The sequence below is a fragment of the Microcaecilia unicolor genome, chromosome 8, assembly GCF_901765095.1.
Source record: "Microcaecilia unicolor chromosome 8, aMicUni1.1, whole genome shotgun sequence".
Classification (NCBI taxonomy): domain Eukaryota; kingdom Metazoa; phylum Chordata; class Amphibia; order Gymnophiona; family Siphonopidae; genus Microcaecilia; species Microcaecilia unicolor.
The window spans coordinates 120,847,807-120,863,781 of NC_044038.1; the positions used below are offsets into that span (position 1 = coordinate 120,847,807).

The 15,975-nt window shown below is 47.9% G+C and overlaps 1 protein-coding gene across 6 annotated transcripts in view; it reads left to right on the forward strand.

Annotated features, from left to right (window-relative positions):
- The window catches only part of RUFY1 (RUN and FYVE domain containing 1), a 744,748-nt gene that overhangs the window by 350,275 nt on the left and 378,498 nt on the right, over positions 1–15,975 (forward strand). For all 6 annotated transcript variants that reach the window (XM_030213172.1, XM_030213171.1, XM_030213174.1 and 3 more), the window contains one exon: positions 14,865–14,981. In XM_030213172.1, coding sequence (XP_030069032.1) covers positions 14,865–14,981 — 117 coding nt within the window. The remainder of the gene's footprint in view (positions 1–14,864; positions 14,982–15,975) is intronic.

The window sequence follows — 15,975 nt, forward strand, 5'->3', positions numbered from 1 at the left end:
TTGTATGAGGCATCATAGGATAGAAGTAAGTAGAAAATATTTCTAATCTAGAGGAAAAAAAATTTGAGAGAGGTTTTATCTCCAGCAAACTTCTCGAGGTCACTCGCGGTATGGTGTTGCTGCTGCCATCTTGCTCCGCCCCCACTCTGTGGTTGCTAAAATTCAATCTTACCAGCTCTACATGAGCATTCACTTGAGGAACACGGTGAAGCAACTGGCGGACTTGGTTGATAAGCTCCCTCCGGAGCAGGCCAAGCCTTTTCAGGAGCTGGTCAGGCAGCAGAAGGCGTGTGGTAAATTCCTGTCTAGGGATGCTTATGATTCTTTTGATGTTGCATCCAGAACCGCTGCCCAAGGTATAGCAATATGCAGACTCTCATGGCAGCTTGCCTCTGACCTGGACAATCGAGTCCATCAGCGGATTGCGGATGTCCCTTGCTGGGGGAATAATATTTTTGGTGAGAAAGTCTAGCAAGTGGTTGATCAGATCACTCAGCGGGAAACTGCTATGGACAATCTCTCCCACTGGGCGGCTTCTGCAACTACCTCATCAGGTAGATGATTTTTCCGTGGAAGGAAGAATGCTCCCTATGCTTATAACAAGCGTTGGTACAATCCTCCTTCTCGACAGCCTTCTCAGGCTTATCCCCAGCGCGCTCGTTCTTGTCAACAGTGTGCGCCAAGGCAGGCCCCTGTGGCTCCCCAGCAAAAGCAAGGGACGGGCTTTTGACTGGCTCCAGTTGAGCATAGCTGCTGAAAAAGTGTCCGTGCCGGACGACTTACCGGTCGAAGGGAGGTTAAAACTTTTTCACCAAAGGTGGCCTCTTATAACCTCTGATCGGTGGGTTCTTCAAATAGTCTGGTTAGGATACTCCCTCAATTTCAAATCCAGACCTTCAAATTGCCCACCGGGAGCTCAATCCTTCAGCTTCCAGCACAGGCAGGTACTTGCAGAGGAACTCTCCGCCCTTCTCAGCGCCAATGCGCTCGAGCCCGTTCCACCAGGGCAAGAAGGGCTGGGGTTCTATTCCAGGTACTTTCTTGTGCAAAAGAAAACGGGGGGGGGGGGGGGGGGGGGATGCGTCCCATCCTAGACCTAAGGGCCCTGAACAAATTCCTAGTCCCACAAAAGTTCAGGATGGTTTCCCTGGGCACCCTGCTTCCCATGATTCAGGCAAATGATTGGCTATGCTCTCTGGACTTAAAAGATACTTATACACACATACCAATACTTCCAGCTCACAGGGGGTATCTTCAATTCCGTCTGGGAGCGCAGCACTTCCAGTATTGTGTGCTGCCCTTTGGTCTGGCGTCTGTGCCCAGAGTCTTTACAAAATGCCTGGCAGTAGTTGCAGCATCGCTATGCAGACTGGGAGTGCATATGTTCCCTTATCTTGACGATTAGCTGGTGAAGATCACCTCAGAGGCAGGAGCTCTACAGTCCATGCAGATGACTATTCAACTGCTGGAGCTACTAGGGTTTGTTATAAATTACCCCAAGTCTCATCTTTTCCCTGTTCAGAAACTGGAATTTATAGGAGCTTTACTGGACTCACAGACGGCTTGTGCCTGTCTTCCAAAAGCGAGAGCAGACAATCTTCTGTTTCTAGTTTTCATGGCCAGGGCATCTCAGCAGATCACAGCTCAGCAGATGTTGAGACTTCTGGTGCACATGGCCTCCACAGTCCATGTGACACCCATGGCCCGTCTTCACATGAGATCAGCTCAGTGGACCCTAGCTTCTCAGTGGTATCATGCTGCAGGGGATCTAGAGGATGCAATCCAGCTGTCCACCGGTTTTCACAATTCTCTTCAGTGGTGGACAGTTAGATCCAATTTGACCTTGCGACGTCCCTTTCAAATTCCTCAGCCACAAAAAGTGCTGACAACTGATGCATCCCTCCTGGGGTGGGAGCTCATGTAGATGGGTTTCACACTCAAGGAGTTTAGTCCCTCCAGGAAAAAGGTCTTCAGATCAATCTCCTGGAGTTGCGAGCAATCTGGAACGCTCTAAAGGCTTTCAGAGATCGGCTGTCCAATCAAATTATCCAAATTCAGACAATCAGGTTGCCATGTACTACATCAGCAAGCAGGGGGGCACCGGATCTCACCCCCTGTGTCAGGAAGCCGTCCAGATGTGGCTTTGGGCTCGGCGTTACGGCATGTTTCTCCAAGCCACTTATCTGGCAGGCGTAAACAACAGTCTGGCCGACAGATTTGAGCAGGATCATGCACCCTCACGAGTGGTTTTTCAACTCGGGCGTCGTACGTAAGATCTTCCAAGAGTGGGGCACCCCCTCAGTGGATCTTTTTGCCACTCAGGTCAATCACAAAGGCCCTCAATTCTGTTCCAGACCAGTCCCACGACAGACTAGCGTCGGATGCCTTTCTCCTTCATTGGGGGAAGGGCCTTTTGTACGCATATCCTCCCATATCTCTGGTGGGGAAGATTTTGCTGAAACTCAAGCACGACCGCAGAACCATGATTCTGATTGCTCCCTTCTGGCCGCGTCAGATTTGGTTCCCTCTTCTTCTGGACTTGTCCTCCGAAGAACTGTGGAGATTGGACTGTTTTCCAGTCCTCATATCTCAGAACGAGGGGGCGCTTCTGCATCCTAACCTCCGGTCTCTGGCTCACACAGCCTGGATATTGAGAGCGTAGAATTTGCTTCCTTGGGTCTCTCTGAGGGTGTCTCCCGGGTTTTGCTTGCTTCCAGGAAAGATTCCACGAAGAGGTGCTACTTTTTCAAATGGAGGAGGTTTGCCGTCTGGTGTAATAGCAAGGCCCTAGATCCTCGTTCTTGTCCTACACAGACCCTGCTTGAATATCTTCTACACTTGTCAGAATCTGGTCTTAAGACCAACTCCGTAAGAGTTCATCTTAGTGCAATTAGTGCTTATCATCAACGTGTAGAAGGTAAGCCTATCTCTGGACAGCCTTTAGTTGTTCGCTTCATGAGAGGTTTGCTTTTGTCAAAGCCCCCTGTCAAACCTCCATCAGTGTCATGGGATCTCAACGTCATTCTCACCCAGCTGATGAGCCTCCTTTTGAGCCACTGAATTCCTGCCATCTGAAGTACTTGACTTGGAAGGTCATTTTCTTGGTGGCTGTTACTTCAGCTCGTAGAGTCAGTGAGCTTCAAGCCTTGGTAGTGCATGCTCCTTATCTCAAGTTTCATCACAACAGAGTAGTCCTCCGCCCGCACCCTAAGTTCTTGCCGAAGGTGGTGTCGGAGTTCCATCTGAACCAGTCAGTTGTCTTGCCAACATTTTTTCCCCGTCCTCATACCCGCCCTGCTGAACGTCAGTTGCACACCTTGGATTGTAAGAGAACATTGGCCTTTTACGTGGAGCAGACAAGCCCCTTCAGACAGTCTGCCCAAATGTTTGTTTCTTTTGATCTCAACAGAAGGGGAGTCGCAGTCGGGAAATGCACCATTTCCAATTGGCTAGCAGATTGCATTTCCTTCACTTATGCCCAAGCTGGGCTGACTCTTGAGGGTCATGTCACGGCTCATAGAGTTAGAGCCATGGCAGCGTCAGTGGCCCACTTGAAGTCAGCCACTATTGAAGAGATTTGCAAGGCTGCGATGTGGTCATCAGTCCACGCATTCACATCTCACTACTGCCTTCAGCAGTATACCCGATACGACAGTCGGTTCGGGCAGTCGGTACTGCAGAATCTGTTCGGGGTTTAGGATCCAACTCCCATTTTTATTCTGTTCCAGGCTGCACTCTCAGTTAGATGTTTCTGCTTTAGGTCAATCTCAGTTATGTCCTCGCCGTTACAAGGCCCAATTGACCTTTTTTGTTGTTTTGAGTGAGCCTGGGTGCTAGGGATACCCCATCAGTGAGAACAAGCAGCCTGCTTGTCCTCGGAGAAAGCGAAGATACATACCTGTAGCAGGTATTCTCCGAGGACAGCAGGCTGATTGTTCTCACAAACCCTCCCCTCTCCCCTTTGGAGGAGTTGTCCGTTAATTCTTGCTTTTGGATATAACTGAGCGGGACTCTCGCGCGACTGGCAGGAAGATGGCCGCGCATGCGTGGCGTGCGCACCCTGTGCGCTGGAAGGCTCTGGCAAGGTTTTGGTTTTTTTGCTCTGGAAAATTGCCATTCCTGGGCCGCCGTGGACGCCGACTCATCATTGAGAACAATCAGCCTGCTGTCCTCGGAGAATACCTGCTACAGGTATGTATCTTCGCTTTCTTGAATGCTCACTCCCAAGGTGAACCCTAGCATTAGGTAACTATGATTTGGACTATTATTTCCAATGTGTTTCACTTTGTATTTGTCTATATTAAGGGCCCTGTTTACTAAGCCACACTATAGGTACGCTAGCATTTTTAGCACATGCTAACGCTAGAGATACCCATATATTCCTATTGGTGTCTTTAGCATTAGCATGTTCTGATTTTTAGTGCGTGATAAAATTGCTAGTGCACCTTAATAAACAGGGCCCTAAATTTCTTCTGCTGTTTGGATGCTCAGTCTTCCAATTTCCTAAGGTTTTTCACAGCCAGCCGCATGTGTTTTAACAACCTTGAATAGTTTTGTCTTATCAGCAAATTTAATCACCTCACTTATCATTCCAATTTCCAGATCATTTATATGTATGTTAAATAGCACCGATCCCAGTACAGATCCCTGCAGTACTCCACTATTCACCCTCCTCCATTGAAACAAATGGCCATTTAACCCCATCTTTTGTTTTCTGTCCAATAACCAACTCCTAAACCACACCAGAACATTGACTCCTATCCCATGACTCTTTAATTTTCTCTATACTGTGCAATATTTCAGCAGTATACAAGGCAAATAGTAATGCCTGCTCAACCAAATCTTTAAACAGACATGTAGTTCTCAGTTTTCATGGGATCGGCTATGCTTGGAAAAGCTTTGCTAATTAAATGATATATAGAGTTATCAACTTCATGCAATTGGTTGAATATGATTTGTGACTTGTTAGCTTACAGGGCACAAAGAAAACAAAGATTCTCCGAGGACAAGCAGGCTGCTTGTTCTCACTGATGGGTAATGTCCACGGCAGCCCCTCCAATCGGAACACTTTACTAGCAAAGGCCTTTGCTAGTCCCCGCGTGCTCATGCGCACCGCGCATGCGCGGCCGTCTTCTTGCCCGAACCGGCTCGTATTCATCAGTCTTCTTTTGTCCGCGCTCGGTACGGTCATGTTTTCGCCGTGTCGGGCCCCGCAAAGTCGACCTCGCGCGTTCGTCGTGTTGAGAAAAAAAAAATCCATCCTGTGTGGAAAAAGACTCTGTGGTCTTTTTTCCCTCCGCTAATTTCAGCTTTTTCGCCCCGGTAAGTTTTTTTTCGTCGTCGGGGTAGGCCGCTTTTAGGCCTCGGGTCGAAGTTTTCTTCCCCTTGTTTTTTCAGTGCCTTTTCCGCCATTTCGACTTTTGATCTCGCCGGCGTGATTTTTCCGCCCATGACATCGAAGTCTCCCAACGGCTTCAAGAAGTGCACCCAGTGCGCCCGGGTCATCTCGCTCACTGACAGGCACGCGTCGTGTCTTCAGTGCTTGGGGGCTGGGCACCGCCCGCAGGCCTGTAGTCTGTGTTCCCTTTTGCAAAAGCGGACTCAGGTAGCGAGATTGGCCCAGTGGAACGTTTTGTTCTCGGGCTCTTCGTCGGCATCGGCACCGGGGGTATCGAGTGCATCGACGTCTTCAGCGTCCAGAGCTTCATCCTCGGCCGCCAGTGCATCGAGGCATCGGCCCTCTGCATCAGCGCTGAGACATCGGACAGCTGCATCGACGTCGGTGGTACCGGGACCTCGTCGGCTGATGTCGTCGGACGGTGGTGCTTCGTCTGGAGTGCAGGTGAGGGCTGTCCATTCCCCTGCTGGTGGCAGTGAGCCTTCGGGTGGGTCTCCCCCTACCCTGAGGGCTCCTGCGGTACAGCCCCCCCGAGACCGACCTCCTTCGGCCTCGGCCCCGAGGAAGCGACGACTGGATTCTACGTCCTCCTCGTCGGTGCCGGGAAGCTCCGGTGACATGCTTCGTTCCAAGAAGTCGAAGAAGCATCGTCATCGGTCCCCTTCCCGTGTCGGCACCGAGAGCTCTGGGTCGCCGAGGGAGTCGGCACCCAGCAGGCATCGGCACCGGGAGGACCGCTCACCCTCTGTTCAGGAGGTGTCGATGCGCTCCACTCTGGACAGCCCGGAACAGTCTCCACGCCCGGAACAGGTTCTGACGTCGACGCCTGCATCGACCTCCATGCCTTTCTCTGCAGCCGCTCTGAACGAGAGCCTCCGGGCCGTTCTCCCAGAGATTCTGGGAGAGCTGTTGCGCCCTTCCCCTCCGGTACCGGTGGTGCTTGCGCCACCGGTACCGTCGAGCGTGGCGCCGGCTGGCCCATCGCCCGGGGTGAGGTCTCCGGCGTCGGTACCGCGTGCGGTACCGGCTGCCGCCGCCTCCCAGGAAGGCTCCCCGACTATGTCGGCGGAGGGAGCTTCGCCGATGCGGGCGAGGGAGTCTACCTCTCGACGCCCCCATCGTGGACGTGGCTCCACAGAGTCGAGTTGGGCGAGGTTGCAGACACAGGTCCGTGAACTTGTGTCTGACACCGAGGGTGAGGCCTCGTGGGAAGAGGAAGAAGACCCCAGATATTTCTCTGACGAGGAGTCTGAGGGTCTTCCTTCCGATCCCACTCCCTCTCCTGAGAGACAGCTTTCTCCTCCCGAGAGTCTGTCTTTTGCTTCCTTTGTCCGGGAGATGTCTACGGCCATCCCCTTCCCGGTGGTTGTGGAGGACGAGCCCAGGGCTGAAATGTTTGAGCTCCTGGACTATCCTTCTCCACCTAAGGAAGCGTCCACTGTACCCATGCACCATGTCCTAAAAAAGACATTGCTGGCGAACTGGACCAAGCCTCTAACTAATCCCCACATTCCCAAGAAGATCGAGTCCCAGTACCGGATCCATGGGGACCCAGAGCTGATGCGCACTCAGTTGCCTCATGACTCTGGAGTTGTGGATCTGGCCCTAAAGAAGGCTAAGAGTTCTAGAGAGCATGCTTCGGCGCCCCCGGGCAAAGACTCTAGAACCTTAGACTCCTTTGGGAGGAAGGCCTACCATTCCTCTATGCTCGTGGCCAAAATTCAGTCTTACCAGCTCTACACGAGCATACACATGCGGAACAATGTGCGGCAGTTGGCAGGCTTGGTTGATGCGCTCCCCCCTGAGCAAGCCAAGCCTTTTCAGGAGGTGGTCAGGCAGCTGAAGGCGTGCAGAAAATTCCTGGCCAGAGGGGTGTATGACACCTTTGATGTTGCGTCCAGGGCCGCTGCTCAAGGTGTGGTGATGCGCAGGCTCTCATGGCTGCGTGCCTCCGACCTGGAGAATAGAATCCAGCAGCGGATTGCGGACTCGCCTTGCCGTGCGGATAATATTTTTGGAGAGAAAGTTGAACAGGTGGTAGAGCAGCTCCACCAGCGGGACACCGCATTCGACAATTTCTCCCGCTGGCAGCCTTCAGCCTCTACCTCTACAGGTAGAAGATTTTTTGGGGGAAGGAAGACTGTTCCCTACTCTTCTGGCAAGCGTAGGTACAATCCTCCTTCTCGACAGCCTGCGGCCCAGGCTAAGCCCCAGCGCGCTCGCTCTCGTCAGCAGCGTGCGCCTCAGCAAGGCCCCTCGGCTCCCCAGCAAAAGCAAGGGACGAGCTTTTGACTGGCTCCAGCAGAGCATAGCCGACATCCAAGTGTCAGTGCCGGGCGACCTGCCAGTCGGAGGGAGGTTGAAAGCTTTTCACCAAAGGTGGCCTCTCATAACCTCCGATCAGTGGGTTCTCCAAATAGTCCGGCAAGGATACACCCTCAATTTGGCCTCAAAACCTCCAAATTGTCCACTGGGAGCTCAGTCTTACAGCTTCCAGCACAAGCAGGTACTTGCAGAGGAACTCTCCGCCCTTCTCAGCGCCAATGCGGTCGAGCCCGTGCCATCCGGGCAAGAAGGGCTGGGATTCTATTCCAGGTACTTCCTTGTGGAAAAGAAAACAGGGGGGATGCGTCCCATCCTAGACCTAAGGGCCCTGAACAAATATCTGGTCAAAGAAAAGTTCAGGATGCTTTCCCTGGGCACCCTTCTTCCCATGATTCAGGAAAACGATTGGCTATGCTCTCTGGACTTGAAGGATGCCTACACACACATCCCGATACTGCCAGCTCACAGGCAGTATCTACGATTTCAGCTGGGCACACGTCACTTCCAGTACTGTGTGCTACCCTTTGGGCTCGCCTCTGCGCCCAGGGTGTTCACAAAGTGCTTGGCTGTAGTAGCGGCACTTCGCAGGCTGGGGGTGCACGTGTTCCCATATCTCGACGATTGGCTGGTGAAGAACACATCCGAGGCAGGAGCCCTGCAGTCCATGCAGATGACTGTTCGCCTCCTGGAGCTACTGGGGTTTGTGATAAATTATCCAAAGTCCCATCTTTTCCCAGTGCAGAGACTCGAATTCATAGGAGCTCTGCTGGATTCCCGGACGGCTCGCGCCTATCTCCCAGAGACGAGAGCCAACAATTTGTTGTCCCTCATCTCGCGGGTGCGAGCGTCCCAGCAGATCACAGCTCGGCAGATGTTGAGATTGCTAGGCCACATGGCCTCCACAGTTCATGTGACTCCCATGGCCCGCCTTCACATGAGATTTGCTCAATGGACCCTAGCTTCCCAGTGGTTTCAGGCTGCTGGGGATCTAGAAGACGTGATCCACCTGTCCACGAGTTTTCTCAAATCCCTGTATTGGTGGACGATTTGGTCCAATTTGACTCTGGGACGTCCTTTCCAAATTCCTCAGCCACAAAAAGTGCTGACAACGGATGCGTCTCTCCTGGGATGGGGAGCTCATGTCGATGGGCTTCACACCCAAGGAAGCTGGTCCCTCCAGGAACGCGATCTGCAGATCAATCTTCTGGAGTTACGAGCGATCTGGAACGCTCTGAAGGCTTTCAGAGATCGGCTGTCCCACCAAATTATCCAAATTCAGACAGACAACCAGGTTGCCATGTACTACGTCAACAAGCAGGGGGGCACCGGATCTCGCCCCCTGTGTCAGGAAGCCGTCAGCATGTGGCTCTGGGCTCGCCGTCACGGCATGGTGCTCCAAGCCACATATCTGGCAGGCGTAAACAACAGTCTGGCCGACAGGTTGAGCAGGATTATGCAACCTCACGAGTGGTCACTCAATTCCCGTGTAGTGCGACGGATCTTCCAGGTGTGGGGCACCCCCTTGGTAGATCTCTTTGCATCTCGAGCCAACCACAAAGTCCCTCAGTTCTGTTCCAGGCTTCAGGCCCACGGCAGACTGGCATCGGATGCCTTCCTCCTGGACTGGGGGGAGGGTCTGCTGTATGCTTATCCTCCCATACCTCTGGTGGGGAAGACTTTGTTGAAACTCAAGCAAGACCGAGGCACCATGATTCTGATTGCTCCTTTTTGGCCGCGTCAGATCTGGTTCCCTCTTCTTCTGGAGTTGTCCTCCGAAGAACCGTGGAGATTGGAGTGTTTTCCGACCCTCATCACACAGGACGAAGGGGCGCTTCTGCATCCCAACCTCCGGTCCCTGGCTCTCACGGCCTGGATGTTGAGAGCGTAGACTTCGCCTCTTTGGGTCTGTCAGAGGGTGTCTCCCGTATCTTGCTTGCTTCCAGGAAAGATTCCATTAAGAGGAGTTACTTCTTTCTGTGGAGGAGGTTTGCCGTCTGGTGTGACAGCAAGGCCCTAGATCCTCGCTCTTGTCCTACACAGACCCTGCTTGAATACCTTCTGCACTTGTCTGAGTCCGGTCTCAAGACCAACTCTGTAAGGGTTCACCTTAGTGCGATCAGTGCATACCATTACCGTGTGGAAGGTAAGCCGATCTCAGGACAGCCTTTAGTTGTTCGCTTCATGAGAGGTTTGCTTTTGTAAAAGCCCCCTGTCAAGCCTCCTACAGTGTCATGGGATCTCAATATCGTTCTCACCCAGCTGATGAAACCTCCTTTTGAGCCACTGAATTCCTGCCATCTGAAGTACTTGACTTGGAAGGTCATTTTCTTGGTGGCAGTTACTTCAGCTCGTAGAGTCAGTGAGCTTCAGGCCCTGGTAGCCCAGGCCCCTTACACCAAATTTCATCATAACTGAGTAGTCCTCCGCACTCACCCTAAGTTCTTGCCAAAGGTTGTGTCGGAGTTACATCTGAACCAGTCAATTGTCTTGCCAACATTGTTTCCCCGTCCTCATTCCTGCCCTGCTGAACGTCAGCTGCACACATTGGACTGCAAGAGAGCATTGGCCTTCTACCTGGAGCGGACACAGCCCAACAGACAGTCCGCCCAATTGTTTGTTTCTTTTGATCCCAATAGGAGGGGAGTGGCTGTGGGGAAACGCACCATATCCAATTGGCTAGCAGATTGCATTTCCTTCACTTACGCCCAGGCTGGGCTGGCTCTTGAGGGTCATGTCACGGCTCATAATGTTAGAGCCATGGCAGCGTCGGTAGCCCACTTGAAGTCAGCCTCTATTGAAGAAATTTGCAAAGCTGCGACGTGGTCATCTGTCCACACATTCACATCTCATTACTGCCTGCAGCAGGATACCCGATGCGACAGTCGGTTCGGGCAGTCAGTTCTTCAGAACCTGTTTGGGCTTTAGGATCCAACTCCACCCCCCGAGGGCCCTGTTTGTTCTGTTCCAGGCTGCACTCTCAGTTAGTTGGTAAATTTTTTAGGTCAATCTCAGTTATGTCCTCGCCGTTGCGAGGTCCAATTGACCATGGTTGTTGTTGTGAGTGAGCCTGGGGGCTAGGGATACCCCATCAGTGAGAACAAGCAGCCTGCTTGTCCTCGGAGAAAGCGAATGCTACATACCTGTAGAAGGTATTCTCCGAGGACAGCAGGCTGATTGTTCTCACAAACCCGCCCGCCTCCCCTTTGGAGTTGTGTCTTCCCTTGTTTTGTCTTGCTACATACGGGACTGACGAACACGAGCCGGTTCGGGCGGGAAGACGGCCGCGCATGAGCGCGCGGGGACTAGCAAAGGCCTTTGCTAGTAAAGTGTTCCGATTGGAGGGGCTGCCGTGGACGTCACCCATCAGTGAGAACAATCAGCCTGCTGTCCTCGGAGAATACCTTCTACAGGTATGTAGCATTCGCTTTTGTGAAGTTCTGTTTCCTGTAAACATTGATAGGTAAAAAAATTGAAGGGGACAAGTTAAGCAGTTGCAAAACAAAACAAAACTGAACAGCCTGACCTGGTCATGCAGTGATAGCACTATAACTGTCATGTAGACAATGTTGTATGATACCCACTGTTCCCTCTAAGCTGAGCAGGAATTCTCTACCTACAGTCCTTCCAGTGTGAGAGACACTATGGCTGCCTCTGCAAAGGTATCTCAATGTGGAGAATGAAGTTTAACTTTGTTTTAGGAAGTGGATATGGGTGGTAGGAATAGGGGAGTGTAGAAGTTATAATATTGTGGATTGTATTTTGGTATTCTCTGTAATGATTATTTTGCTTTTCAATAAAAAACTAAGTAAAAAAAAAATAACACTTTAAGTATGATACTATAAAGATACTTGCTTTTGCTGTAGTCCATCACAACTATTGAGCCACCTTTGACAGCAGGCTTTATTACAGTAGTAGAACTAGCTTTTAATTCGCATAAAGCCTTACATTCAATAAAAGACAAATTAGAGAGACCCGAGTTGAGACCAACTTAGATTCAATACCCTGTAAAGCTAAGCAATGGAAGACATCAATTATTGAATTGATAGGGCTTAGAGGTAACCAATGACAATGAGTTGGAAGTCTAAAATGAGTATCATCGTTGTACGCCAGAAAATAACTTTTTAAATCTCAAAAGTAAAAAAAAAAAAAAAAACCCCCACTGCAGATATTCATGTACAGAAAACATGTCCATTTTTACAGTGGACACAAATGAAAGACCTTTCTGTAGCACACTCATTTGAGACTGTGACAACCATACTGAAGAGATATTAATCACCACATCTTCTATTTTTGAGACCGTGTAAACGGCTGGTGTGGTTGAAAAAAAGGATCTCTAATATTGCAAGAGTTTTGCTGATACATAAATTTTAAATGATCATGGCCCTTTGAAGGTTCCAAAAAAGGCTAAACAGTGTTAGAACCCCCATGTCCCCAAATGTACATGAGAATGCTTCTCTTCAGAACTTGTAATCAATAGAAATAAAACGAAATAAAAAATGGGAAAGAAAATAAGATGATACCTTTTTTATTGGACATAACTTAATACATTTCTTGATTAGTTATCGTAGGTTGCGCTTCTTTGCCAACCTTCGAGAGCTAATCAAGAAATGTATTATGTCCAATAAAAAAGGTATCATCTTATTTTCTTTTCCATGTTTTATTTTGTTTTATTTCTATTTATTACCTTTAAAAGTGGACTAACATGGCTACCACACCTCTCTACTTCAGAACTTGAAGAGCTACTGTCAAATATCACTTTTTTTTACCACTAACCATATTTCACTGTAGTGGACGGAACCAATTGTAAACTCAATTCTATTGATAATCCCTTTCATCCCATTGAAATTTTTTTTTATTTTGGCTTGTTTAATAGACTCCTTAACTCCTTTAATTTAGAGTTCATCTGCTTAATCTGTGTGGTAACTTTTTGGGAAGAAGATGAAGCCGATATCGTGGATAACGGTTCAATTTCTATGCAAAATGTACTGAGCATGTGTTGTGATTGTTTGATTAATGTGGATTTGGCTTGGTTACCAGGGAGACAATAATGTTCCTTACTTTTTGTGGCTATTGGATATTAGAAGTGTATGTAATAACCCCCCTTTTTTTTGGTCAAGTGTATGATAGGCATTTTACATACCTATAGTGGTGTATATATGTAAAAAAAGCTTCTCATATACTTTGGTTCTTAAAATTACCTCCAAGATAGGAGAAAATGTTTAGTTTATAGATCCCAACTTAGATCTATAAGGCCATTGTAGTAACAATATTTTACTTGCTGATATTGTTTCTTTTTAACTTGCACAAAAATTGTACATTTAAAAAAAAGTCCACAAGAGTTAGGCTGGCTGAAGTAGCATTATCTGTGTCACTTTTAATCACTGTTCTAATAGCATTCTTCTCCCTCTCTCTGCTTTCCTATTCTGTTATGAATGGTGTTCTTTTCATTTCTGAATATTATTTTATGGTAGTAAACCACCTAGATTGTCAGTTGGGCAGTATATCAAATCCTGAATAAACCTGGAAACTTTGAAGAGCTAAATTTTCTATTAGTGTTGAACAAAATCCTGTATTTGGGACCAATGCTATTTAACATATTTATGAATGATATGGAAATTGGAACGACAAATGAGGTGTTTAAATTTACAGATGAGACAAAACTATTCAAAGTTCTTAAAACACATGCAGCTGTGAAAAACCTAGGAAATTGGAAGACTGGGCATCCAAACGGCAGAAGAAATTTAGGGCCCTGTTTACTAAGGTGCGTTAGCATTTTTAGCACACACTAAAAATTAGCACATGACACCAATAGGAATATATGGATGTCTCTAGCGTTAGCGTGTGCTAAAAATGCTAGTGTCCAGAATGTGAAATTTTGCAGGAAGACCTTAGGAAATTAGAAGACTGATCACCCAAATGGCAGATGAAATTTAATGTGGACAAATGCAGGGTGATGCACATTGGAAAGAATAATTCAAATCATAGTTACCTGATGCTAGGGTCTACCTTGGGGGGTGAACACTGAAGAAAAGGATCTAGGTGTCGTCGTAGGTAGTACGCTGAAATATTCTGCTCAGAGTGTGGCGGCGGCCAAAAATGCAAACAGGATGCTAGGAATTATTAGGAAAGGGATGGTGAATAAGACCAAAAATACTATAATGCCTTTATATCGCTCCATGGTGCGACCTCATCTTGAGTATTGCATTCAGTTCTGGTCACCGTATCTCATAAAAGATATAGCAGAATTAGAAAAGGTTCAAAGAAGAGCGACCAGAATTATAAAGGGGATGGAATTCTTCTTGTAAGAGGAAAGGCTAAAGAGGTTAGAGCTCTTCAGCTTGGAAAAGAGATGGATGAGGGGAGATATGATTGAGGTCTACAAAATCCTGATGTACAACAAGTAGAAGTAAATTGATTTGTTTTGCTTGTTCCAAAAGTACAAAGACTAGGAGACACTTGAGGAAGTTATATGGGAATACTTTTAAAACAAATAAGAGGAAATATTTTTTCACTCAACAAATAGTTAAGCTCTGGAACTCTTTGCCGGAGGATGTGGTAACAGCAGTTAGCGTATCTGGGTTCAAAAAAAGGTTTGGACAGATCCCTGGAGAAAATGTCTATGGAGTCAGACCAATGGTCCAGCCCACTATCCTGTTTTCAAACAATGGCCAAGCCATGTCACAAGTGCCTGGCAGAAACCCATTTAGCAGCAATATTCCATGCTACCAATCCCGGGGAAAGCAGTTGGTTCCCCATGTCTGACTCAAAAGCAACTGCTTTTCCCGGGATTGGTAGCATGGAATGTTGCTGCTAAATGGGTTTCTGCCATGCACTTGTGACCTGGCTTGGCCACTGTTTGGAAAACAGGATAGTGGGCTGGACCATTGGTCTTACTGTATGGCTTCTCTTATGTTCTTGAAGAATGAAATATATTTGATTGTATGGAAATGGTGCTGTTACCACTACAGGGCACATGATTACAGGCCTTCATTTAAAGTGGCTAATACACCTTTTAATTATGGATTGTATTCTGGCTCTGCATGTGAAACTTGGGAGAGTTGTTTAGCAAAAGACTGTTTATAATAATTTTAAAGTATTAATGTTAACACTTCTGTCAAATACATTAAATTGTTACATGTAGGTAAGACAAGAGGATACAAAGCTAGAACTGGATACTTATAAACAGTTACGCCAAGGGTTGGATGAAATGTACAATGAGATCTGGCATCAACTAAAGGAAGAAAAAAGAATTCGTATGGTAAATATGATTTTCTTATTCTGCTTTATTCAACAGAAAAATCAACATTTTATACAAGGAATGAGCAGTTTGACATAAATGGAGTAATTTTATAAATCTTTTGCACCAAGCCCATGTAAAAATGGCATATACATCCATATGAGTTTTGTGCATTTAGGAGTTACGGACCAAGAAAGGGATCTGGGTGTCGTCGTCGATAATACACTGAAACCTTCTGCTCAGTGTGCTGCTGCGGCTCGGAAAGCGAATAGAATGTTGGGTATTATTAGGAAAGGTATGGAAAACAGGTGTGAGGATGTTATAATGCCGTTTTATCTCTCCATGGTGCGACCGCACCTTGAGTATTGTGTTCAATTCTGGTCGCCGCATCTCAAGAAAGATATAGTGTAATTGGAAAAGGTGCAGCGAAGGGCAACTAAAATGATAGCGGGGATGGGACGACTTCCCTATGAAGAAAGACTAAGGAGGCTAGGACTTTTCAGCTTGGAGAAGAGACGGCTGAGGGGAGACATGATAGAGGTATATAAAATAATGAGTGGAGTGGAACAGGTGGATGTGACGTGTCTGTTCACGCTTTCCAAAAATACTAGGACTAGGGGGCATGCGATGAAACTACAGTGTAGTAAATTTAAAACAAATCGGAGAAAATTTTTCTTCACCCAAAGCATAATTAAACTCTGGAATTCGTTGCCGGAGAACGTGGTGAAGGCGGTTAGCTTGGCAGAGTTTAAAAAGGGGATTGACGGTTTCCTAAACGACAAGTCCATAAACCGCTACTAAATGGACTTGGAAAAAATCCACAATTCCAGGAATTTTGTACGTTTGGGAAGCTTGCCAGGTGCCCTTGGCCTGGATTGGCTGCTGTCGTGGACAGGATGCTGGGCTCGATAGACCCTTGGTCTTCTCCCAGTGTGGCATTACTTATGTACTTATGAGCTATTTTATAAAGGAGGTAGTATGCATATACATAGGTCCTGACACATATGCACCTATA